This window comes from Mus musculus, chromosome 3 (assembly GCF_000001635.26).
Source record: "Mus musculus strain C57BL/6J chromosome 3, GRCm38.p6 C57BL/6J".
Classification (NCBI taxonomy): Eukaryota; Metazoa; Chordata; class Mammalia; order Rodentia; family Muridae; genus Mus; species Mus musculus.
The window spans coordinates 14,641,297-14,668,397 of NC_000069.6; the positions used below are offsets into that span (position 1 = coordinate 14,641,297).

The window sequence follows — 27,101 nt, forward strand, 5'->3', positions numbered from 1 at the left end:
ATGCTGGAGTAAGCAAAAAGGAATCAGAGAAGTGAGTTATGCAGATGGAAAGGCTGGAGCTGTCGGGGAAGGGAGGGCTGGCCCGGGGAGGTGAGCACTTCCTAACTAGTAGTTCTTATTTTAAGTGGTGGTTATTACAGCTATCGGCATTGATGTATGTGCATGTGTAATCACCACTGCCACCTCCATCAAGGTCCCCTGCATTTCCCAGACAAGATCTCCAACTCCAGCAGCAGCTCCTGCCTGGGTGAGTCATTTCCAGAAGGGCTTTTTCTGGGGTGGACTTCTCAGAAGGCAGGAAATCCCCATTGGAAACCTTTCTGGCTGCTGAGCACAGATCCCTTTCCCCACTCGGGCGCCCCCTGCGGGTGACGACCGTGCCCTCGGGTTTCGGGTTCCCGGGTTCGGGGTGCGGGCGGCCCCGCCCTCCACCCAGGCCCGCCCAGCTCCTTGGCGCGGGCGCCCTGCCACAGGTCCACAGTGTCCCTGCCACAGGCTCTCCATCGAGGACCATGGCGAGGCTGAGCTGGGGGTACGGCGAGCACAACGGTGAGCGCGGGCTTCCAGAGGGGGCTGATGGGGGCTTGAGGGAGCTCTGAGCCCCGTGGGGGGGTTGGGGGTCAGGGCCTGGTCCCCGCCGGCTCTCTCCAGAGTGGACGGCGGCATTCATTCAACTTCACTGGAAAAGCTCACTGCTGTCCCGAGAAAGCTTAAGAGGTCAGAAGTCAGATGACACATTTGTAAGGAAACAAGGACAACTGAGCCGCGAGAGCTCCCAGATCACTAAGTCACGGGACGCCTTCCAGGCGCTGTTGAAGCAATCTTGGTAACTTGTAATTTGCATACTGACTTGAAGTTAACTTGGGGCTTGTTCTTCAGTCTTACTTTCCTACCGTACCCATCCTTTCAGAGACCAAGGTTTAGCAAACGATTATAGAAATTATAATATGGTGTTAAATATATTTATTGATAAGCATGGCAACTTTTCTTCATCGCCTAAGTGTATTAGGGATAAGACATTCTTCTTGTTCATCGTTTGAACTGATTGCTTCAATTAATTACTCAAAAGAATTGCAAAGAAAAACTGGGAAAGCACTGATAGTCTTCAAAATGGAGTTTGTGGATAATAATATCAAAAACTTAAATTAGCATATACGTTATTGGATAATATTCTATAGTACATTTAATGAAAGTTTACGGAAAGTTTTCCCTTCTTTTATTTTATTTTCCCCCTTTTTGTGTTTTGAGACGAATCTTACTCTGTAGCTTAGTCTGGGCAGAACTTGTGGTCATCCTCTTTTCTTGGATGGAAAAAAAAAACTCGTTTCTTATTGCAGCTTATTTGAGGTCGTGATGACATTAATGTTATTTTTAAAATGACATCAGATGAAGTTTAGATTTTTATGAATGACATTTATAATTTAGATGAATTTCTTAAGCCAAAATAGCAATCTTATGTTTCATTACCTTCTAATTTGTGTGTTTGAAAGACAATCTTTACACATTTCAGTTTTGTCTCTGAAATCATTTTGTTTGTTGTTATTTGGCAGTTATTAGGTGCCAGTAGTGGTACCCTCTCTGTGGTTAGGGAGAAGGTTGTGTTAGCCAGTAGGTACTGATTGTACCCGAATAGGTACCCGAATAAGTATTGGTTTCAATAAAATTCTCCAGAAAATTTAAAATTTCAACTTAGAAAGGGCATTATAATGAGGAGTTGTTTTACATCTTGTTCATTTTTTAAATCTTAAAAAAGATTTATTCTTTTTTTAAAAAAATATGTTTATGAATTTTTGACTTGTATGTTGTGGAAGTTAGAAGAGGGCATTAGATCAACAAGGACTGCTGCTGGTTTTAGCCTCCATGTGGGCCGGGAAATCGAACCCAGGTGCTCGGCAAGAGTATCAAGTGTTCTAACTGCTGGACCTTCTCCCCAGTCCCCAGTTTACATTCTAGCTAGGAGTTGCAGAACCATTCTTCTCGCAGAAACAGTGGTTTTCAGAGGACCACACCTTGAAGTTAGATTATGAGATTATGTTGGAAGAATTCGGTTGGGATGTACTGGGAACTGACCAAGCATTTTTTTCTTTTTCTTTTTCTTGTTCAGTCATTGAAAATACAGTGACTGAACAGCTGGAAAGAACTTAAGCTGAGCCTGGCAGTGATAAAATGGAATGGGAATTGGAGCTCTGGACAGGACAGGGTGCCTGTTCCTAAGCAGTTTGTTTCTTCTTCCGCTAACCTCTGATCATTTTATAGGTTTAGGCCGTGTGACATCACCAAACATCATATAACACTATGGATATTCAAAAATTCCTCAAGCCACTGAGGCATGTACCTTTCACTTAAGAACCATGGTTAAGTGAATTTAAAGTCCAGTGTGGTAGGAAACATACAAAGGTGGGTCTATTTAAGAGGCCCGATATTGCAAGTGAATAGATAAAACTGGCTATCCATCCCAGTGGCTTTATTTTGGGTAGATTTGACTTCTCTAAGAACAGGCCTGGTTGAGAAGGGTTAGGGATTGATGACGGAAGGGCTTAGGAAGAGAAAGCAGCCCCTTATCTGTTGCAAAAATGTTTGCATGTTGTGACTCCTGCATTGCATGTTTGAAATCTGGTGCTCATTACGTAGAATAACTCGTATGTGGTGGTCATGACAGAAAGATTTTCTATATTAAATAAGAAGACAAAATTGTAAGCAGAAAGATACACACAGCAAGACGAGAAATAATCTCATAATCCTACAGTGTCTTCTGAGGATTTTAAATGCAAAATCGCCATGACCCATAGTATCTGATTCACAGGATACCTTTGAAGCAGGGTATATTGTCATTTGTTCATGGTGTGGCTTTTTTCCAGAAACCAATGTGAGCAACAATGTTATATTTTTTGACAGGGCATAGCCATTTTGTTTGAATTATTCTCTGTGTAAGATTTGTGTGTGTGTGTGTGTTGGGTAGATGAGTTGCATATAACAGGTACCTCAGGTTAGCTGAGCTGAGCAGAGGGGCATTAGAGGCTATCCGTCAGTGCTATAACTACTAGCAGAAATAGCAGGCAGTGTCTGCTCTTCCTCTGCTTAAACTTCTTGGCCTCTGGAGCAGCCAAGGAACATTCTTGGTTTTGAGATGGAATTTCTTTGTTTGCAACAATGAATTGTACTTCTGTTCTTGTTTGGTAGGTAGGTAACTTTGAGAAGCACTGTATGAAATGTAATTATTCTTTCACCTATAATGTACATCTTTAATTCTGATAACAATTTAAAGCAAACACAGTGCTTTCCATAACCACAAAACACTAGTCATGGTTAAAATAGGAGCAGAGTCCTGAGGATCATACTTTTACTAATTTTTAATTTTTCCCCATGATGTGGATGATGTGGCTGTGGGTATGGATGTTTTATTGTGTGCAGAAGCCAGATGGACCTTGGTTGTCTTCCCCTCTGTTCTCTATCACCTTCTTAATTGTTTCTCTCTGAGCCTGGAGTTCAGAGAGTCAGACTTAGTGTAACTAGCCAGCTAATGTGGAACTCCTTAAGTCTCCTCCTAAATGCTGGACTTCAAGTGAGCTGCCACACCCACCTGGCATTCCTATGGATAATGAGGATCCAAACTCTCACCTTCACATTTGTGCTGCACTTCCTTTATCCATGAAGTGGAGTCCCCAGCCTGCTGCTACCAGTTTTAATTTGCTGAATGAAGAACTTACTTAGTCCTCTCCTTTTGGTCTTCTCAATTTCAGGTCCCATTCACTGGAATGAATTGTTCCCTATTGCTGATGGTGATCAGCAGTCTCCAATTGAGATTAAAACCAAAGAAGTGAAATACGACTCCTCACTCCGACCTCTCAGTATCAAGTATGATCCTGCCTCAGCTAAAATCATCAGCAATAGTGGCCATTCCTTCAACGTTGACTTTGACGACACGGAGGACAAATCAGGTTGGCTCTGTTTGTTTATTAGTTGTTGTAAGACGTTGGATGGTTAGATTTACTCTCCTGTTTTTCACTCTGTAAATTTCAAAATTGAAGCATATTTATCATGTGAATTCAAGTGTTATATATTTGAAACTTAAGATAATATTACCATGAAATAATAGAGAAAATTTGTAGAAAAAAGTATGCTGGGTGATATTTTAAAATTGGTTTTAGGTTATTATTACTTAATGATGTAAATATTGAAGTTTAATAGTTTTTTATAAATAATTTTAGTCTTTTCATGAAAACTTTAAAATTTCTTTAGATTTGTTTATTTTTATCTGTATGAATGTGTACTGTGTGGCTGTCTAAGGTTATGGTGGCTGTAAGCCCAGTGTGGGTACTGGGAATCAAACCTAGGTCCTCTGTACAAAAACACAAAATACTCTTAATATTAACTGCTAAGCCATTTCTCTAGTCCTGTTTTTGGAAATTGTTTAGTTATAACTAAATTGCTAATTATTGTAAATGTAAAGTTGATGAGATATTTGCTTTCTAAATCTTTTTTGTGCTTGCAGTCATAATATGTATGTGTAGAAAACAAGACACACAGAAATGTAGGATAAAAATTAAGGCTGTCCCTACAGATTATAATTATGTTAGCAGCAATACATTGTTTTTCAGGATTTAAATTTGATGCCACACGTGTATACACATGCACACCATATTATTTTACATTTTTCTCTTATGTTGTATTTAGGCTGGTACTATATTACTCTAAAAATGTTTCCTATGCAAAATATTTCATGCATAGTTTTCATTAAAATGCATACCTCTTGTTAATAAATGAAATATATCAGCCACTCTTTTATCATAATGTATATATTATCATCATAATAATGGACATTTAAGAAGGAAGAAAAGTAGATATTTAATTGAAAAAAGAAGTATTTAAAACATCTATCCTTATTTATATTTTTCATTAGTTGTAATAAAAAATAAATTTCACTTGTTCATGGGTCATGTCTTTCACAATGGAAAGGTGGACTCACAAATTAAAATGTTAATTCACTTTCTCAGTCTATTACCTAAAGGGAAAATAAAATACCATTTACTTAAAATGAATATTTGAATACTGGAATACTCTTTGAGCCTATCTGCTGCCAATTTTAAAAATGTAGCTGAATGAAATTATGTGCAAACTTTTCTTGTCCATTGTGTGTTTGCAAGCATCTAGCCAGTGAATTTATGGGGCCTAGTGTAGGTTCTAGGGGTTGGACTCAGGTTATTAGGGCTGCCTGGCAATACTCTCCCCCCCGCCCCCAGTCATGCCATTGGCTCCCCATTAAGAATTTATATGATTTAATCATTTTCTTCATGAACTTATACTTGATGTCATAAGATCCTGCTTTTATAAAAGCATTGTTGTTAGTAAAAATTGTAAGTGTATACAGATCTCTTCTTCACATTTGTTAGATAACCACACTGAAATATTTCTCTAGGCCTGTGCAAAATAAATAAAGAAAAATCAATGACGTTTCTTTTTCTGTGAAGCAGAGAGAAAACCTGCCTTATTAGATGTATTTAACTTAATTTCCTTCAGGCTTTCAAATTTGTGAGTCTGTTAGTAGATGTATATGTAGTGTACAAAAGAGTTTGGAAAAGTAGCCCAAAGCTTCTAAATATTAAGTTGCTACCACCCACATTTGTTACAGGATACTTTTATAATATTTAAACATAAAAGGTCTAATGCTACTCACATCAAATATTAAAGTGTTGACATTATTCTTCAAAACCATTTTCTTTATGAATGTTAGTATTTTTATTGGGGGAAAAATTCTAATTTAATTTGTTCTGTAGTAATCTCTCATTCTTTTCCTCCCTCCTTCCCTATGCCCTCATTTCCCTGTATCTCCTGCCCCTTCCCCTCCCTCCCTTTCTCTCTCCTCCACTCTTTAACTCCTTTGAGACAGGGTTCCTCACTGAACCTGGATCCAGGCCGGTAGCCTGGAAGCCCTTGAAATTCTCCTGTTCTCACCCTGCCCACAGCACTGGGGCTACTGGCCTCGTGGCCACATCTAGATGATTTTTATTTTTGTTGCTTGTTTGTTCTGAGTCAGAGTTACCCTGTGAAGTCCAGGCTGGCTGCATTAAAGGTGGGAGCCACCACTCCCAGCCCTGGTTTTTGTTTTAACTGGCCCACATGCTTTAACAGCACTGCTCGTACTCACTGAGCCACCTCCCCAGCTCCAAGAAGCCATTCCTGACCAAAAATTAACTGTGAATTTTATCAGTGAACACACCACAAAATTGCCACCATGGTACTTGAGGGTTTTGCTTGGCTGGGCCAATGCACACCTGCACCTTGGCTAACATGGAGGCATCCACTCTTCAGAACATTAATAGTTCATTGAAAGGTGACATCTAGGCACAAAATCCTTTAGGAAGACTATTCACTAAATATAGAAGGGGCTCTTGAGGGGAGACAAGATAGGGATGCTCTAGACTCATCTCAGGGAATTTCACCTGACCCTGGTTCCTGGTGGTCTGGGATGACTCCACCCAGAACTTCCACCACTGCAGTTTAACTGCCAGGTGGCATTTCTTGACCTGTTACTTTAGTGATTTATTTGAAAGAGTTTACTTTTTTGGAAATTCTAAGTGAAAGGAAATAAAAGTAGGTATGAGTTTGGAGAGATCATTACTTGTTTTGAAGAATAAAATGGAGACAATGATTAATTATTCACTGATCTGTGATGGAAAGTAAAATAAAAATTGGTCATGTGAAAACACAAAATCACTTTCATTAAAATTAAGGATTGTTGCCTACTACTGTGGAGCACATCTGCAGTCCCTTCCCTTGTGAGGTACTTATCTCTCTAGAGGCACTAGGACCTGGGAGAATGGAGTGGACAAATGAGGCAGACTAAAGTCTCATGGAATAGCTGAGGGGAGTCACGTGAGTAAAGCACGTGATTACAAGCACAAGCCACACGACATGTGGGGTGCAAGCCCCCCTTGGAAAAGCGAGTTTTTCCATACAGGCACAGAGAGGATGACAGCAGCAGGCAATAACGAGTAAGCTAAAGTAAACTCGCTCCTATTCACTACATCTGCAAGAAGCACAAAAACAAATTTCAAGAACAATTTTGTGCTTTTGAGGAAACTGAGGGCACCAGTCTCTTGTCTTGTTTTCTTGGAGTTTTCTCACAAGTGCTCAGACTTCTCACATGACTCCATTGATGGGCAAGTCCTGACAATGAGGCTGAAGAGGAAGAGTCACAAGCCAGTCCGTCTAACCAAAAAGAAACCCACAGATTGGCTGTTTATTGCAGATCCTTAGAAACCTACATGTTTTTAAGCTCACTTTTTCCTGACCTGATTTTTCGAGAGGATCCTTCAACAGTCTTTTTCAAAATTAGGCATTTGCTTATTCTAAACTCACTGAAATACTGACCTGTGCAGACTGAATATGTAACCTGTAAAATAATCCATGCTGCTTAGCCAGACAAAGCCTGCTAACCTAACTTTAAGAGTGACCTCTACTGCCATTATTCTTGGATGCCTCCCTAACAATGTGTGGTTTTTGTATCACTTTCTTTCTCCGGAGCCAACAAGCCTGAGTCTCCTCCCAAAGTCAATTCCACATTGATTACTCAAGCTCTCTAATCTCCTTTCTATCTGCAAGGGAATGACTTTTAGCCCAGCTCAGATTTTGTTATGCAACAGCAAGAAGAAAAGCACAATAGAGCCCTTGACTACTTTCCTTTAGCTGCCATTCCATCCTGGGTCAATGCCAGCTGTGTAATGAACACATTGCTGGCGTCATTCAGGGGAATCGTGCTGAAACTGTTTAAAGACAAATCAAATATCTTATCCATTTATTCATCAGGTATTTGTGCATCTCCTCTGACAGTTACTACGCTAGGAGGTGGTGATAGCAGGATTGCAGTCTCTGTTTTCATACTTGCATCCTAGTACCAGGAGAAGCAGTAACAGAACCCTGTCTGTTTCACACAGTAATACAAGAGGAGGCCCGCAGACTGACCTCAATGGTGGTCTCCTCTTTTTCACTGTTCACAGAGCTTTGAAAATAGCCATATTTTGCTATCATGATTTTGAAAATATTTGTGTGTACGTGTGTGTGTGTGTGTGTGTGTGTGTGTGTGTGTGTGTGTACGTGTATGTACCATCTGATATGGGTGCTGAGAACTGAACTTGGTCCTCTGGAAGAGCTGCAAGTATGCTTAACTGCTGAGTCATCTCTCCTACCCCACCTTTATGTATTATAAAGAAATCTTTCTTATATAAGGTGGATAGGTCTTGAAATTTAAGACTCTGAAGAGTAATTTAAATATCTGTTACTAAGTCTGTATCTCCCTTTTCTTGCACAATTCTGTGGTATGCTGGAGTTTAGTTACTATTACGCATATTCAGCCAGCATACAATGTTTCCTTTCCATTCCTGCCTCTTCAGCAGACAAGGGAACTAGGCAGAAATCGTTTAGGGCTCTCCTTCCTTCGCCTCCTTCCCCCTCCCTTCCTCTTCATTCTTTCCCCTTTCTTTCCTCCCTCATTCCCTTCCTTCCTTCCTTTCTTTTTCTTATTTTTTTTTTTTTTTTTTTTGCACAGGATAGCCCAAAGTCACTGGCCAGGGTGCCAAGATTATAGGTGTGTGCTACCATGCGTAGTTTAGGACCATTTTATATTAAAGTGTTTTTATGTACTTATGACATAATTTTATTACCATAAACTTAGACATAATATTTGCTGAGGGAAAACACTAAAATATACTTCACCAAAGTAAAAAAGACATCTTGGAGTTTAAAAAAATACTTTAATTTCTTCACAAATATAGAGTCTAAGGACTGAAGTCGTGCCAGTTTTTATGGTTATAGCAACAATCATGCCATGGTAGGAATGGGTAGCACATGCCCAGTGCTGTTGTTTCTTCTATTTTCACAGCAGTCTGGGGGCGGGGGGGGGGCTACATCCCTCGCTCCTGTGGTTAAATGTCCAAGTGGCAGCTTAGAAGGTAGAGTTTGTCTAAGACCACCCTGCAGTGCCTGTTTCTGATCATCCAATCTCTTTGGCTCTCCCATGCTAACACTGAACTGTTTTTGTTTTTGTTTTTTTAAATTTCAATTTCTTACTCAGAAACTCTGGCTTGCCCCCAGTTAAACAGGGTGGATTTTCAGTTTGTAGAATTCGAATCTTTTCTCTTTGCCATCTGAGGGTGCGTTGTGATTTTCCAAGTATTTAATGGTGGTCTCTAGTTCCTTTTTACTCTTTGTATATATGAAGTTGTATCCCTGTTGGCAAAGTGAATGGCATATCTGTAAGGACAGGAATGTCCTGAGTGGTTCAGGGAGAAGTTCTGGGTTTTGATGGGATGTATAATGTGATTTATTTATTCATTTCATAACTCTTTAAAATGTGTTGGATTTAGTTCTGCGTGGAGGTCCTCTCACTGGGAACTACAGGTTGCGGCAGTTCCATTTGCACTGGGGGTCAGCAGATGATCATGGCTCAGAGCATGTGGTAGACGGAGTGAGGTATGCTGCAGAGGTAAGCCACGCACACACTGCCTAATCAATACGGGATGCCTTCCATAGCCCCAGCAGAGCCTCAGCTACTCAGGCATCCCACTGTAGGGGACAGCTTCATTAACTCAGCAGGAAAGCTTCAAACAGGGTCTTTCATAGCCTTAAACCAAACCTGAAACCTTACTATTTATTATACATTTAAGATGAGTAGACTGAGCTTAACATGCTGTAACATGCCTGTGATCCCAGCATTTGGGAGGCAGAGACAGGAGGATCAGGACTCCCAGGCCAGCAGCCTAGGATATATGACAAGATGCTATCTGACCAAACAAAGTCAAATGACACTAACACCAAAAAATAACAAGAAGTACTTGCTGGAGGGCGTGGGATGGAAATCAGAGACTGGAAACCATTAAGTTATTTATCCAGCTATGAAACATTATGATGAGTTTATACAACCCCTATTTTGTTACGTGAAACTTAATCTGTTGGATTTTCTGAAAGGTCAGAGAGAAGAGAAACATTTGCGTTATGTTAGCTTTGTGTGTATTTGATCCAGACAAATAATCAGAAATAAATAAAGCTCACATTCTATACATGACAGCAGTGGCACTTGGATAAACTGTAAGGGTACAAACTCCAGATTGCATTTGCAGGTTTCTAATGCAACTCTGTGCAGTATTCACAACACTGATAAACAGCACAAACAATGATCATTGTCATGCTTACTTTTTGCTGACAAGGTACTCCTTTTTGATATAACAACATTCATTAGGAGTCCTCGGCTTAGTCTAATCCTCTGTGTGAAAGACAGAGTGTGATATACCTCATTTTAATACCATTAAGTAGCGCTGAGCTGAACTTTACCCCAAAATGAAAGTCACATCTCAGTGAAAACTCTTGGAGTGAAACACTCCTGGCATGTGATTTCTTTCTACAAGACCGAGCGTTACCACGACTTACATACTGTCTTCATCTTCTCACAGTTTTGAGATGAGGTTTGATACACAGAATAGTTCTGTTGTTCAGAAAATCCAGCAAATGGAACTTCTTTTCTACTCTGATATGTAGCTGACCTTTGAGGTTGCCATCCAACATGTTTTTTTGGCTAGTTATTTCAGTTTTATCTAAGTGTTTTTATTGCAGTACCTGCTCTGTTCTCAGGAGAGAGAGGGGAAAGTGATAGGCAGTCTACTCTCTGGCAGCAGCGGTAGTGGTGGATCTGTGAGAAAAATCTAGACTCAGAGTGCCCTTCCAGGGAAAGGGACTAGTAAGGGGAAGTGCTATGCAGTAGGAATGAGTTCAGCTTGCTCACAGAGAGAAAAGCTTTTCTGTATAGGAATGGTACTGGTAAGAGAGAAAGAGGCGTGGACCCTGTCCTGCAGAGCAAAGCCCTGCTCTGCTTTCTGTTATCTAAAACATATCTGACTGCCAAGTGGAGAACACAGGCCACTGTGGGGCAGATGTTAAAGGAGGGAGACAAAGTAGATGACTATGGAAGACTTGAGGTGAGCAGTGATGGTGATTTGGGCAGGAATGTGAAGGCACTGGAGAGGGCCAATACATACTTGGCAGGCCATATCAACAGGACTTGCCTATACCAAGGATGCCGAGCTCCAGCAAGCTGTGTATACAAACCAGGATTTTAAAGAGGAAGTCATGGTGCTTTATCATAGCAACAGAAAGTAACCAGTACAAATATATGTATGCAAATATAAAGACTAGGCTAGTAGTCCATATTGAAAACTGTATTTCTTATGGTTTGTCTATCATTGCTGTATGTTAGGTCTGAACTATAATCCACAAGCCCATGTATCAAAGGCTTCTCCAGGGCAGTATTACTGGGAGGCTGATGAACTTTGAGAGGAGTGGCCTCAAAGGAAGTCCTTAGGTCATTCCCATGTGCTTTTGATGGGATGGTAGGATCTTGCCCCATCATGGGACCTTTTTACTTCCTGGTGATGAGGTATTCAGTCTCCCAGGCACTGCACCTGTGATATGCTACTTTGCCATTGACCAAAAAGTCAGAGGCATATACTGAGAACTTTCAAACTCAGAGCCATTTCTCTTTGTAAGTTAATTATCTCAGAACAGATGAAAAGCTAATATATAAATATAGGAGACGCATAAATCAGATATCCACACTCGTGATAGATTTTTGTCATAGTAATTGGCAGCATGTTTTGAATATCACAAGCATTCAGCTTAAAAATGCTTAGGTGAAATAGTACTATTATTTATAAAGAACTTTACCAAAAAGGAAAAAAAAAATTCTGTTTTGTTCTTAAACAGAGTCTCACAATGTTGCTCTGGATGGTCTGAGACTCATTGTATAGATAAGGGTGACCTAAATTTTGTAACAATCTACCTGGATCTGCTGATGCTCAAGTGTTGAAATTACAGATGTGTGCTACTACTCCGGGAGGGAAGAATCTTCCTCTGATAATTGTGAGGGCTAGTTTCCAGTCATCCATCTGACTCGATGTTCCTGTTAGTCAGGAAGTATGCAGTTGTTAATTTGTTTACTTTTAACGCAAAAAACACCAATATAGAAAAGTGATACCAATTTCTCCTAAGGCTATGTGAGAGAGAAGAGGGATTTACTAAAAACAGATTTTCTTGTTCTGGTTTCTCGTCATATTTCAAACAGTTATTATTTAGCCAGTAGAAGGATGTCTACACAGGAGACTTCCTTCTCTGTATTTATATACTCATTTCATAGCCAGTTGTGTTCCTGACCCATTGATGCCATTTCTCACTAAGAAAGCTATTTAAGGAGTTGTTGTAACTGGCACAGAGCCATTTGGAATAACTTGAGCGCTCTCCCTGGCCCATCCCCACAGTGGAACGTTCTTTATCTCTCCTGAGCCATGGGAGACTTGTTTTGTCATCATGTTTTCAGGGTTCTTTCCTCCCCCAACTATCTCACACCAACATAATACAGAACCCACCTTTGTATGTTTCTGTCTGGATATCACTTCGTATCCCTTGATTATACATGGTTGTTGGACTGTTTTATAGTTTTATAGTTGACTATCTGTGATAATTCTTATCTAACCAGAAACTCTTCATATTCGTTATGTGGAGTAAGATTTTGAAGGATAGAGATAAAAGTATTTATTTGTATATACTAGATCATCTCTGTGACTGAGGGGAAATAGAGCATGAAAACTGAGTGAGTGCCCCTTTTTCAATTGCCAAACAGATACATAAGGATTCTTATCTGAGGTGGTCCCTGGTATCTTTGCTTGTTACAACATGGCCCAGCCTGCAACATTTACTATAGGAACTAAATCCTCTAGGCCTGGCATATTGCCCTTTGGCTTCTCTGTCCTTCTTTCAAGCGGAACTGAACTGGTAGTCAGTGTGCTTACTCAGCCTTCTCTCGTATTCCTCTGTGTTTGGGATACTCTAGTGTTCATGGGGTCTAACAAGAAGGCTTTCTTTGGGTTTTGCAAATTTCTGCTTGTGTGAGCACCAGCTGCTTCTTTTCTTGCTTGGACACCTTTGCCTTTTTGACCCACAGCAATCATATTTGTTCTTGGCAAAAGATCTGAGTCTATTCATATAAGGTAGAAAATGTAAACTGCCTATGCGAGTCAGCTCAGTATGACCATGGGAATGATGTACCCCTACATTAGAACATTGCACATAAAAACAAACTAATGCACATTTACCGTATGCAATTATCATTCAATAGTACAAATGATCTAATAATAAAAGCATATGACTAGATCTAAAATAGTTTATCATAAGGGGATGCAAATTCCCCAGCCACAAAAGTGAGAGACTGCAATGAGGAACATCTAGCAGGACAGTTTCAAGTGAAACCCTGTTACCCTCCTCTGCTACTTTAGAGGAAGTTGACTTTCTGTAGAGCCCAAGCACCTAGGTGGGTTCTATGGGTAACTGGTATCTGAGTCACAGCGACTAGTAGCCCATAACCCTTCTGGTCTCATTTCATATAAGAGTAGATTAGGGGGAATAAAGTCAGTGTCTGGATGAAGGAGTCCCTAGGCACTTTATCATTCAGCATCACATCAGACAGTTACAGCAATATTAGTAGCATTTCTATTTTTTGTCATGCTTATACAGATGTTTGAATTATGTTATGTGTTTTCTTTTCAGCTGCATGTTGTCCACTGGAATTCAGACAAATACCCGAGCTTTGTAGAGGCAGCTCATGAGTCCGATGGGCTGGCTGTCCTGGGAGTATTTCTACAGGTGAGAACCCACTGTTTGATTTTAAATAGCCATTTAACTAGTTTTAAATAGCAAACTAGATCTGAATATAGTACTTTCCCCTTGAAGTGAACACTATAAAGTTCCATACTAGTTTAGGGAAAGGGTCACTTTTTTCTGAATTTCCAGTTGACTATGTGAGTAGCAACTGCCACGCCAGCAAGAAAGCAGCAGAAGGAACAGCTGAAATCCCAAGAAGAAACCTAGGGGCTTCTGGTTCCTGACTTCCACATGGAGAGCTAGAACAACAGAGCATTCAGTTTCATGGTTCTTGTGGCACTTGTTTGCCCCTGTTGGCAAATCATCTCAGAAATCGTGGTCACTTGTGCGATCAGCAAGTTCTGTCAGCATGCTTGGGAACAGTTCCATACAGGGCGTGCACTGTTTCCATGCCTCATAATCTGTGTGATGTTGTAACTTGTGGAACAGGAGTGGCGCTGAGAGGCAAAGACTGGGAACGATGTGCCAAGCAGAGGCAGCCAGGATTTTACCCTTGAAATCTGGGTGCTAGCAACAGGATCCAGGAATGGTGGGAGAAAATGCTTGACTTTTATGGGGTTTTATACCTTTTGGGGGGGGGGGTTGAAAATGTTCCTATTAATGAAAGGTGTAAATTTTATGTATTTGTGTATTTACAATGCGTATGCTTTTCAGGGTGGAATGCCTTGATTTGGAACTTTAAGAAACTTGGGGCTGCAAGTAGGAGATCTAAAATTTCATGGAAGAGTTGAGGGCAGCTCAGCCAGTCTGGTTCTATATGCCACAGCTGGTTTAATAGTCACTTCCCTAAGCAGGGTTTCTTTCAGTTAACCTGAGTCTTAAACATGGCTCAGCAGTTAAGAGTGCTTGCTGCTTTTCCGGGATACCAGAGTTCAGACCCTAGCCAGATTGCTTACCAGTGTTTGTAACTCCAGCTCCAGAGAATCTGACACCCTCTTATGTTCTCCTTGAGCTTCCACATAAGCTCATACACATGCATGTCTGAAACACGTGAAGCTATTACTATCAGCGTTGGAACTAACCTACAGTGCTATTCCCATAATGCTATCTTGTTCAGACTCTTCTGGCACAATCAATCTGTCAGGTAGAGGAGAACCTTGTTCTACATTCACTGTAGGCTTTGAGCTGACTCTGGCTTTTAGAAAATAATGAAAATGTAAGGATTGAAATGAAATGCTTGTTGCTTGTTTACTCCTGTAATTATGTCTGTTTTGAAACTTTACACTTTTAGATTGGGGAACACAATCCTCAACTGCAAAAGATCACTGATATTTTGGATTCCATAAAGGAAAAGGTAAAATTAACTACTGTTTGTTAATGACCAATATTTTTCTACTTTCCTGAATTTTGAGCACTTACACAGTAGACATATCATATCATGCATTATTTGAAGCAAGTTTCAACTTAACAGACCCAGACTGCAGAAATAATTTATTGCCACATACCTTTTCAGAGTTGTGAAGAGCCTGATATTATCTATAGTAATCACTAATAAGTCTATGCAGATTTAAGTACCAACATAATAATTTTATAAAAAAAAGAAGTAAATTATAACTTACTTAAAAGACTACTTATATAAAATAAGATTCTGTTTTTTTCCTTGACCTGGGATCTCTCTCCATATTTCACACTAGCCTGTTACTCCTTCTGGAGCCCAGGCTGAGCCTTGAACTCATGACCCCCTGCCTCTGCCTGTTGACTTCTGGGATTATAGGTATATGCCATCATATCTCACTCTATTGTCCTTCTATAAATCTATAGAATTTACAACTTTATCTGTTCTTTTTTGAGTTAAAACAGAAATTTGTTTTACTAAAATATTGATGGATGATAGTAATTATACAGTGAATGTGTGTGTGTCCGTCTGTCTATCTTATTTGTAATCTGTAGCAATTCTCTTTGTTTTTCCAGGGTAAACAAACACGGTTCACAAATTTTGACCCGTTATGCTTGCTTCCATCATCTTGGGACTACTGGACATACCCTGGCTCTCTGACAGTTCCACCTCTTCTTGAGAGTGTCACGTGGATTGTTTTAAAACAACCTATAAGTATCAGCTCTCAACAGGTATGTTCATTCTTCCAAGTTAATTGTGCTGCTATCAGAGGAAACTTCTATGTCATTTTTAAAACACTGTTTATATTTCTGCCATATTTTGGAGTCTGACATTTTCTTTCATTAATTAGGTGAATGGTTAGACTAGATAAGGTTCATGTCCTCTCCCTCCTTTTGGACTTTCCCTCCTTCCTTTGTTTTTTTTCTTTCTTTCTATCAGGTCTTTCTATGTAGCCTAGGTTAGCCTTGAAATTGGGATCTTTCTGCTGTAGACCCCCAGGCACTGGGACGACAGGTCTGCCACCATCGAAGGCACATGGATTTGATCCCTTTTTAAATTGCTCTTACTGAATCACTGCTCAGAAATGTTAGATGCTTAAACTTTAAGTGGTTTACAACCCCAGAGGGGAGTTTGAGTGTGGGATGGCAACCTCATCCCTCACTTGGTGCTGTGTGTCTTTCTGCTGGAGGTGGGCTCTATAAGTTTCCTCTCCCCATTGTCAGGCATTTCATCTAAGGTACCCAACTTTGAGTCCTGAGAGTTTCTCACCTCATCAGTTTCTCATCAAGTAAATCAGGTCTCTGGTACTTTTTGGGGGGGTCCCCCCCAACATCCTATTTCCTGAGGTTGCCTGTTTCCATTCTTTCTGCTGGCCCTCAGGTCTTCAGTCCTTTTCCCCCACCCAATACCATATTATGTTCCCCTCTTGCAACCCCCCCACCCCATCCCCTTTCCCTCTCAAGCCCCTCCCTCTCTCCCTCCCCCCTTGTGATTGCTATCTTCTCCCTCCCTCCCAAGTGGGATTGAGGCATTATCACTTGGGCCCTTTTGCTTGTTGACCTTTTTGAGTTATGTGGACTGTATATTGATATTCTGTACTTTTTTTTTGGCTAATATCCACATATTAGTGAGTACATGTCATGCAAGTCCTTTTGGGTCTGAGTTACCTCACTCAGAATATTTTGTAGTTCCATTCATTTTAAAAACATTTAATTCTGTAAAAATTTTACTTGTTTTTATTATCCTATGTGTGTGTGTGTGTGTGTGTGTGTGTGTGTGTGTGAGAGAGAGAGAGAGAGAGAGAGAGAGAGAGAGAGAGAGGGAGAGAGAGATGTGTCTGTGTGGCCCTCTATGTATATGATAAGTGTGTATGTGTGTGTGTGTGTGTGTGTGTGTGTGTGTGTGTGCGTGTGTGTGTGTGTGTGAATGTATGGGGGTGTATATATGCCCCACTGTGCATGTGGATATCCAAGGACAACTTTGTGGAGTTGGTTCTCTGCTTTTACCTATGTGTGTGTTATAGGGATTGAACACATTTCATCATAGCCTTTACCATCTGAGCCATAGTCCCAGCCCTGACATGTTTTTTTCTTTTCTTCTTTCTTTCTTTCTTTCTTTCTTTCTTTTTAAATGGGTTCTTTGTGAGTTTCACATCATGCACCCCAGTTTTGCTCATCTCTGTCTTCTCATTGCTGCCCTTCACCTTATAACCCCCGACCCCCACCCCACCGGAACCCCATGAGTTATTAGTCTAGTTCAAGGTCTCTGGTCTCAGTGACACCATCACTACTTAATCCCCACCAGGCTCCTCCTGGTTATTCTGCAGTTGCCTGTGTCATGGAGATCCTGCAGCTTGGAAACAGCAGGCCTTTTTACGAATCTCATATGCTCATAGATGATACAGATTTTGGGGGTGGGCTAACCAGAGACCTGGATTTTTGCCAGGGTAGGAACAGAGCCACTCTGTGTGCAGGCCTTCCCTTATTTGCACCACCAGGGTGAACTCTCCAGCACTATTAAGGTTAGGCCACTCAATGCTGCCATTGGCAAGAGGCAGCTCTCCTGCTTTCATGGCTTGGCACGAGGCACCAGCACCTATGCCTTCAGAGCCATCTCCACTGTGCTGCCCAGCCAAGGTGCCCAGCCCACTCTCCCAAATGCTATAGTGGGCAGGGCTAGCTTTTCTGCTCTCAAGTCCTCAGGTCTGCTCTTCTGACTATTGCAGGTGATGAGGGACAAGAGGGGGGAGGATATTATCACCGTATCCATGCCACCACTGAATGGCAGATGAGGGACTACTGGCAGGGCCAGCTCTCTGAGTTTTCACTCTTAGGGCTGGCTCGCCTGCACCTCCACCACCAGGGTCAGCTCTGCTGTGCAGTGCCTGCTTTCCCCAGTGCTGCAGCAGGTGAGGGGCAGGGTTGGATCTCCTGAGCTCATAATCCTTTGGGTAGCTTTGCCAACTGCCAGAGGTAGTGGTGGTGGTGGGCAGGGGGATATCACCTATTTGCCTGTGCCGGTTCAGGCAGAATAGTGGCAGGGTTACTCACACCCTGCTCTCAGGGCCAGCTCCACTGTGCTGCCTGCATGAGGTGGAGGGCCATGAGTGTTGCCTCCAGTGAGAGATAGGGCCAGCTCTTGAGAGCACAGAATACAGTGAGGGACAGTTATGTCCCTGTTAGAAGTCTAGTGGACTCAGACATGCCCCTCAGTAGCAGGTAAGTCTGGGACCTCACCATGGCCCCAGATGACAGGGCTGGCCCTCCCAACAGGCTACTCTTCTCTGCCCTTACGTCTCCAGTTTCATCTCTCTCCATAATGCTCAAGTTGCTCCATGTTTCTTTCTCCCACATCTGATCACCACATACTTGCATATTGTAGTCATTTGGGGAATTAGATTAAATAACATAGTGTAAAGAACTTTAAGCACAGTGTCTGGATCTCTGTGTTCTAGAAGAGAGCTTATTTTATTAGTACTCAACTTTGGCTCCAGTGGAGAGTTCTTAAAGATGGCTGAGACAAGTGTGACACAAAATTACTTAGAGGACTTTGCAAAAAAAGGATTTTGTCTTGCTGGGGCTGCTATTCAAGGAAATGAAGATCTTAGTCGTTGGGCCCAGGAAACCAGCAAAGCAGGTCACACTTTGCTCAGCCTCCAGGCTGTACGGAGATGAACCTGCCAAGAAGGGGTGGGTGCTGAGTCAGCCTTGGTGGGAAGGGGGCAAGTTTCCTGCCTGAATGAGCCTGTGCCTACGTGAGGGATAAGGTATCTGAGCCAGCCAGGTAGGTCATGAAGCCAAGAGAAACTAACCTCAACAGGGCTTGGCATGTTCTCCCTGGCTGGGCCAGGCAATGGGGAGAGTACTAAGGCTTAGGGCTCTTAGCAAATGTGCAAGCTGGTAGAAGAAAGTTCTACGGAAAGATGCAATTCTGCATGGGTGATAGAGAGGTAGGGATTTATGACAAGCTTCCGAGGAATCTGTGTGTGTGTGTGTGTGTGTGTGTGTGTGTGTTTGGTTGTGTGTCTGTGGGAGCAGTGTCTTCTGAGCAGCTGCATTCCCAGGACCATCACGTGGACTGGAGTCATGACCAGGGTTACTTTAGCCTCTTTTGCTGGATTTCACCATGAGTTCTTCCTCATTCGTCCTCTGTGTTTTCAGCTACAATGATCGTAGAACTTATGACGAATTCATAAGTTGTGATCATTTGTCTCCTCATTCCCATGTGTGGGCTCTGTGAAAAGACATGGCAGATTCTCATTTTTGAAAACAATAATCAGATTCTGCATCCACAGGCCATGGTTGTAAAGTGCTGTATTAATGGTGAGAACCGCTTTCTTCTCTGCCTCCCTCTTATCTGATACTGTCCAGGAAATGAAGAAGGATGGAAGCCTAACTGATATGGCCTGAGGTTAGGGGACTTAAAATTCATAGAAAATAAAGGCTCTCAACCTGACAGTTTACTAATTCCTCTCTATGGAAACACTGCAAACTCAAAAGAAACAACAGACCTCGTTCTAATATGCAGTATATGTATGCTTTTAGAGAATTTATCCAATCTCTATCACTGTAGACTTTGCTAAATCTTATTAAACAATACTGAATTTCCCCAAATTACTAGAGTATTAGAAATCAAAATTATAACAGACTATGTGAATAGTGCTTTGCAGCAACTACAAGTAGTGTATAAAGTTATATTTATTGATATCCAAAGATGTTTATAGTATATTATGTAGAAAAAGGAGATATCAAAAATGAGGTATATTTGAGCACATTTTTGTAATAAAATATGTCAGATGTATGTTGTAGAGAGGGGGTGTATAGAAAACAGTTCTGCAAATCCCAGTTTGGACTGTTCAGAGCACAACATTCTTTTAAAACTTTGATCCTCAAGTGAAGAACGTTTATATACTTAATTTTGGATTCATTGTTATTTATATGGCAAAGAGAATCTAACAGAGCAATTCTTTATGGTCTGTGACCTATAACTTTGAATTTTTACATTGCATTCGTTTTAGCTGCTGGAAGAGTAAAGACTATAACTCTTTCATCTTTTCCACGAAGTTCATTAAGATTGGTGTGACTTTCTGTGGTAAATTAATTCTCCTCTAATTGTCCACAGCTGGCCAGATTCCGAAGCCTCTTGTGCACAGCTGAGGGAGAGAGTGCGGCTTTTTTGTTAAGCAATCACCGTCCACCACAGCCCTTGAAGGGCCGCAGAGTGAGAGCATCTTTCTATTAGCAGTCACCAGTGGGTCAACCCAATCGGAACACGGAGGTAGCAAATACAACGGAACTCAGACATTCCAATAATGGCTTTTCGAGAATTTCACGTTTGTGGATTCTACTTGTCCAGCACCTCTGGCACGGCAGAGAAAACCAGAAGTCTGAAATAACTTAGCCCATCACTCCTAGATTTGCCCCAATGTATGTCCAATTGCTAAATATGGGATGTAATTAAAATCACAAAGTATACCTGCTTCAGCCTTCCTGACAATAATGTCAGCCTTACCAACCTCAGACTGTACTAAACTTTATGGTGGGCTTAGACTGAGCCTATCCCATTCTAGATAGTGTTTGATAAAAACTTTAAATTCACTTTGAACTGATATTATTCCCAAACAAGCAGTTCTTACAGTCTTGATAATTTTCTGATTAATCAAGAGTATATATTTCCTTTAATACATTTTCTCAGATTCTCATTTTATGTACTGTAATATAGCACATAAGACAAAACACACACAGACTAGGATAGAACAATGTGGCTACTCCTGTGATTAAAGTAACCTACAGTTTTAGTGAAGCATTCCTCAGGCTAAGAACAGCTTTTTAAGACACTATTCCACGTAATATATTCACCCAAGAATGTTAATGACTACCAGGGTGATGACATAGTGTGAGGCTCATGATATTAACGTGATTCAGACCAGCAATGTATACGATACCACTGCAGCAGAACTGCCCCGAGCTGGTGAACAGCTTCCTACAAACAGAGTGGGACGCTATCCTATATCTGCTGTTTTTTCTGTCACCCATTAAAAAGATGAACCACGTCTTGCATAAATGCCTAAGCCATTCATTGCATTTTCTAGGAAGAGCTTATTTCCCATTTGTACATGTTAACTAAGCTGTTTCATGATTTTATAAGATGCCATTTGTTACTAACTTTAGACTATTCTATCTGGAGAGGTTTTCTTTTGTATTCATTGAAGGAAGACAGGCACCACATTCCTTTTGCTTTGCCATTGTAAGGTGATTCTATACTCAATAACCACACTTAAGACTTGAATATTTGTTATACTTTTGGTATTTTGTGAGACTGTGTCCCTGGGTTTCTTAAGTTTAATAATTTGTTTCAGATCTCTCTCATCTTCTAAATGTAAAGTTAATTACTGAAAACTTTCTTCATATTCTTCTTAATAGAATAACTTTATTTTGAGTAAATTGTACTTGATAATGTCTACTGTCACATAAGATGAGAGCCCAAAGATTAGAATGAACACCTTAGCCAGTGTTCTCCCCTGCCGAGTCCACTCTAAGGCTTAGAGGAAGACCTACATATCATAAATATTTTATGAGCTGGATAGTTAAAAGATTTATTTAATTATCTTGATAACTGCCATCTATCTGAGATAAAATGCAGCCAAGTTAATAAAATAATTAAAATAGGAGAGCTATCTTTTGGAAGATTTTTAAAGGTAATATTTATTAATCCATATTTTTATAACCAGAGGTTCTTAAAAATAGTTTTTAATAGCTGAATAGTATTCCATTGTGTAAATGAACAACATTTTCTGTATTCATTCTTCCACTGAGGGACATCTGGGTTGTTTCCAGCTTCTGGGGTTATAAATAAGGCTGCTATGAGCATGGTGGAGCACATGTCCTTGTGGTATGGTGGAGGATCTTTTGGGTGTATGCCCAGGAGTGGTATAGCTGGCTCTTCAGGGAGAACTATTTTCAATATTCTGAGGAACTGCCAGATTGATTGCCAGAGTGGTTGTACCAGTTTACAACCCCACTAGCAACAGAGTAGGAGTAGTGTTCCTCTTTCTCCACATCCTCACCAGTGTGTGCTGCCACTTGAGTTTTTGATCTTAGCCATTCGGATTTGTGTAAGGTGGAATCTTAGGGTTGTTTTGATTTGTGTATTCCTTATGACTAAGGCTGACTGAGACAGAGGCAGATACTTACAGCCAACTATTGGAATGAGGTCTGGGATCCCTTTGGAAGACTTAGGGGACAGATTAAAGGAGTTAAAGGAGATGGCAACCCATAGGAAGAACAACAGTATCAACTAACCTAGAACCCTAAGATCTCCCAGCTCCCAGAGACTAAGCCATCCACCAAAGATCATAAATGGGCTGATCTGTGCCCCCCTCCAGCCCCTGGCACATACGTAGCAGAGGACTGTCTTGTGTGGTCTTGGTGGGAAAAGATGCACTTAATCCTGTAGAGACTTGATGCCCCAAGCGGGCTGAGGGTGGGTGGGTGGGTAAAGGGTGTGAGTGGGTGGGTGAGGGGGGATGCGTGGGTGGGGGAGCACCCCCTTAGAGGCAAAGGGGAGGGGCTGAAGAACTCTGGGAGGGGGTACTGGGAAGGGGGGCAAATTTTGGAGTGTAAATAAATAAAATAATTTAATAAAAAATTAAGACTCATTAGCTCTTTTCACTTCTAGGTAAAAATCAAGTAAAACAACGAAGCAAATAAATCCTGTATTTATTTAAAAGACTTTAAAAATGGTTTTAAAAATATAATTTTTAAATGGTGGGAAGGAATTTAAGGGTGGTTTCTTTAGTTTGGAAACACATGCTGGGATGCATTCTAGTCAGAGAGGGAGTGTGTTTTCTCAGTTTGGAATGTGTGAAGGTGGGGATTGTAATGACATGCACCCAGTAGGTAACTCATGTTTTCACTGCAGCTCTGTGTCTCCATAGTGGGTGAAAACCATCCACCTAGCACTGGTTTTCTTGGTGACCATCTGCTTATGAGTATTTCTTGGAGGTAGGCGGTCAGTGCTTTAAATTTTCATAGTGTTCTCATTAAGTAGGATTGTAAGTTACTCGTGTGGCTCTCCTACTTCCCACATCACCTACTGGATTTATGCTTGTTAAGTATTTTATATTATAATTTGATTTTGATTCAACAAAAATAAAGAAAAGAAAAACACTTGTCAATAAGCAAGGTTTTATATATTCAACAAGCAGAATAGAATTGTATATTCTATACCTTTAAAAGGAAATAATGTCAGACTTATAAAAGATTTCAAGCCCAATGCAAGGCAAAACAAAGCCATTTCTCCTAACTTATTTAAAGTACGATGCCATCCCGAGTCCTCATAGTTTCAGTGTTCACATGCCAGTGCCTTCATGCTTTGCCTAGTGAGTGAGGACCGCACAATTCTTAGTGTTGGCAAATGCAAACCACTTTTCATTGCACTGAATTAAGATACTTCTCTGAAGTGACTGGAACCTCAGGTTTGGCCCTCCAAAGAGGAATTATACCAGATATGAATCCTCCACTCTTGTCATGGTTTGAGAAAAGTCTTTCTGACAGAGCCTCATATTTCTTTGCTTTGCTACTATTAGAGCCAATCTCCCAGTGGCAGTGTGTGCATCCATGAACATCCCTGTCAATGAGTTTGTTTTCAGTACAAGTTATTCTGGGTGGGGGCAGCAGTTGGTTTTTCTTAGCTGTGCTCACAGCATGAAAGCTCGAGAAAGTCTTGGGGGTGTATGTCTCATGAGATCAGAAGGACTCAGCACCAAGTTTCTAATAGAGGTGTGAATTATTAAAAAATGTAGTGAATGCCTCTATTTTGATGGGAACTTATGGAAATAACTACCTTTATGCAGGCAGTTCTAGTCATCTGTGGCTGACTGGTGACAGAAGGAACTGGAGGAATAGTGAACCTCTTGGGGCCTCCACTACATACACACACACCACACACACTATTTGTTAACATTGAAACAATATAAAATGATGCAAATTTCCCTACAGGAAGGCACAAATTACTCAATATTTCAAATGGAGTGTGTAAATGCTTGGAATTAATACCACAAATAATGGAAAGTGCAAAACCAGAACCAAACCAACTAGCCAATCAAACTAAAAGCACAGGACATGAGATTAATAGAATCAGTAAACCTCCTCATTCTTTATTGGGAGTCAGTGTTCCCATTAGTGGTCTACAAGCCATGGCCACATAGCTAAAGTTGAATAGGCTTGGAGATCATCTTCATCATCATCATCACCACCACCACCATCTTCGTCATTATTTATTGAGAGGCCAACTCCCCTCTGGAATCCTGCTTGAGGCAGAGAAATATGGAGAGTTCTCTAGATTTCCCCAGCAGTGTCATCCATCGAAGTGATCCTCCTTTATGTGGGTCACTTGAAGCTGAGCTGGAAATCTCCAGATATGGAAGACCTTTGTTACACATCTATTTCCTGGAAATTTAACAATGACTTAATGGATATCTTATGAAACAATTACTGTGCTAGATATAAAGATGACAGAGAGGCTATTTCTGCTCTTAGACAGGTCAAATCTTCCAAACTACAAGAACACAGTTGATCAACATAAGATACTCAGTTTCTTAGTTTGGTGTATTTATGGGGTAGCATGGCACCATAGAGAAGATAGAGAAGCTAATGCAGCCAAAAGTGTTTTCAGGTGTGATGCATTTCAGTGAGGTTCTTTTCCTCTCTGGAGGTTTTTGCAGCTGATACAGAATGGGAGGGACAAATATCAGGATTATTTTGAGAATGATGGAAATTTCAAAGTATCTGAGGGAAATAGTAGTATTTACTGACTCACACAATTAGAAAAAAATCCAGAAGTAGCAGCTGGAGAGATGGCTCAGTCCTTAAGAGTACTTGTTGCTCTTGCAGATAGATGACCTGAGTTCAGTTCTCAGCACCTTCATGGTGGTTCTCCATCATCTGTAATTCCAGACCTAGTGCAGTTGCTTTCTTCTGAATTCTGATGGCACAGGGCACACATGTAGTACACAGGTACATGTAAGCAAAATATTCATATACATAAAATAAAAATAAGTATATTTTTTAAATTAAAAAGCAAAAAACAGTAATCTGGCTTCTATAATGGCAAAGCAAAGGGCCAAGATCGAGACCCAGTCTGTCTACACTCTTGGGAGTTCTCTCATACATAGATGGTGGTTCTTCCTTTGTTTGTGATCTAAACTAGTGCCAAAGGACAGGTTCTATGTTCACAAATATTAAAAAGAATCTTATTTGAATTTTCCTTGGCCAAGAGCAAATCTTCCCAATGCCTAACCAAGTCACCATAGCCATGGGAAGACACTGCTCAGGGAAAGAGATGTCTTTATTGAATCGTGTCTTTCTCTTTCTTAGTGCCTTTAACATAAATCAGCAAACAGCATGGATTGTTATAATAATCTGCCCTTATGTGTCATTCCAAAAGCACCAATGGAATCCCAGAAGACAATATACAGAGGCAGAGAATCATTGCATGTTTGAAGACAGCCAGGTCTACAGGAGGAGTTCCCAGCCAGCCAAGGCTACTCAGGGGAAAGGTGGAGGTGGGAGAAGGAAGGGAAGACAGGCAGAGGGGAGGAGAGCTGGAGCAGGATAGAAGGCAGGAAGAAAGGAAGGAAGGGAGAGATGAAGGGAGGAATGTCAAAGGAAGGAGGGATATGTAAAGGGAGGGAGGAAGGGAGGGAAGGAGGAGGTGAAGGAGAAAAGTATTTGTTGAATACTAGTGAATAAACACATAGATGAAAGTAAATGCTCCCACTACATTTAAGACTAGCATAGTTTGCAATGTATTTTCCCCCAATGAAACAGCAGGTGCTCTACATTGTTCCAGTAAAAACACAAGCAATTTGCTTGGTAAAGAAACGCTGCTTTGGCAATTATGAAGTTACTCCAAGAAAAACCAGAGAAGAGCTTTGTTCTGGCAAAGGCCACCTAGCTCAGACTCAAACCTACTGCCACCCTCTGGACAATGAGGGAAATGTCATGGGCCAACAGTTCTGAGTGGTTTGCTGCCTCCAGGATAATCCCTGAGACACATTCAGTGGTCAGTGTGGTCAGCATTATTTTATACTAATGCCAAAATATTGTTTGCTGTGTTCTTGGTTTGATATGTGTGCTTCTGGTTAAAAAAGGTTGGCTAACAACCATCAGACTGAGCTCAGGGACGTTGGTTGGGGAGCTGGCAGGACTGGAGAAGCTGAGGGAGATTGCAACTTCAGAGGAAGAACATCAGCTGGTGGGTCCACCCAGTGCTCCCACGGACTAGACCACCAACCAAGGACTGTGTACATGGAGGGATCCATGGCTCCAGATACATAGGTGGCAGAGGATGGCTTTGTCTGACATAAATGGGAGGAGAGGCCCTTGGTCCTGTGGAGGTTTGATACCCCAGCTGGAGGGGTGGGACAAGAGAGGGTGGATGGGCAGGGAAGCAACCTCATAGAGGCAAAGGGGAGGGAGAGGTAGGAGAGGGAGGCTGTGGTATTGGGAGCTTGTGGAGGGGTAACCAGCAAGTGGGATATCATTTGAGATGTAAATGAATGGAATCATTTATAATAAATGATTAATAATAAAAAAGTTGGCTAAGTCTGCTGATATTTCAATAGAAATTGAGACTGTAGCAACAAAGAGCATGTCTGTATATTATTTTGTTCACAGGTTTTCTTTTGTATATTTATAAATGTATAAACATATTATTAATAAATATCTAATATATTGTTCATTATCATGACCAAAGTAGTATTTATATTATTCTAAATCAATAACTGTGAAGATCTGCAGAAAACAAACTACAACTGGAAAAGTTAAACCTTTCATTGCCTTTTCTAATTTATTCTAACTCTGTATTTAATTAAGAAAACAAAGACAAAAAAATGAAATGTTATTAAAATGAGAACTGAGTCACTTTAGCTTATGCATTCAAAGGTACATAGCTAGGTATTAAGATAGATAGGTTTCAACAGGGGCTGGGGAGGTGGTTCAGAGGTTAGGAGCACTCATTGCTCTTCCAAAGGATTCTGGGTTCAGTTCCCAACAACCAAAGG

The 27,101-nt window shown here is 40.9% G+C and overlaps 1 protein-coding gene across 1 annotated transcript; it reads left to right on the top strand.

Moving 5' to 3' along the window:
• The first annotated feature begins 430 nt into the window (after positions 1 to 430).
• On the top strand, positions 431 to 21,706 carry Car13 (carbonic anhydrase 13). The gene is made up of 7 exons (NM_024495.5): positions 431 to 549; positions 3,741 to 3,938; positions 9,363 to 9,481; positions 13,588 to 13,683; positions 14,933 to 14,995; positions 15,613 to 15,768; positions 20,159 to 21,706. Exons 1-7 carry the CDS (start codon positions 513 to 515, stop codon positions 20,276 to 20,278), a joined length of 789 nt encoding a protein of 262 aa, NP_078771.1. The 5' UTR covers positions 431 to 512; the 3' UTR covers positions 20,279 to 21,706.
• The last annotated feature ends 5,395 nt before the right edge of the window (positions 21,707 to 27,101 follow it).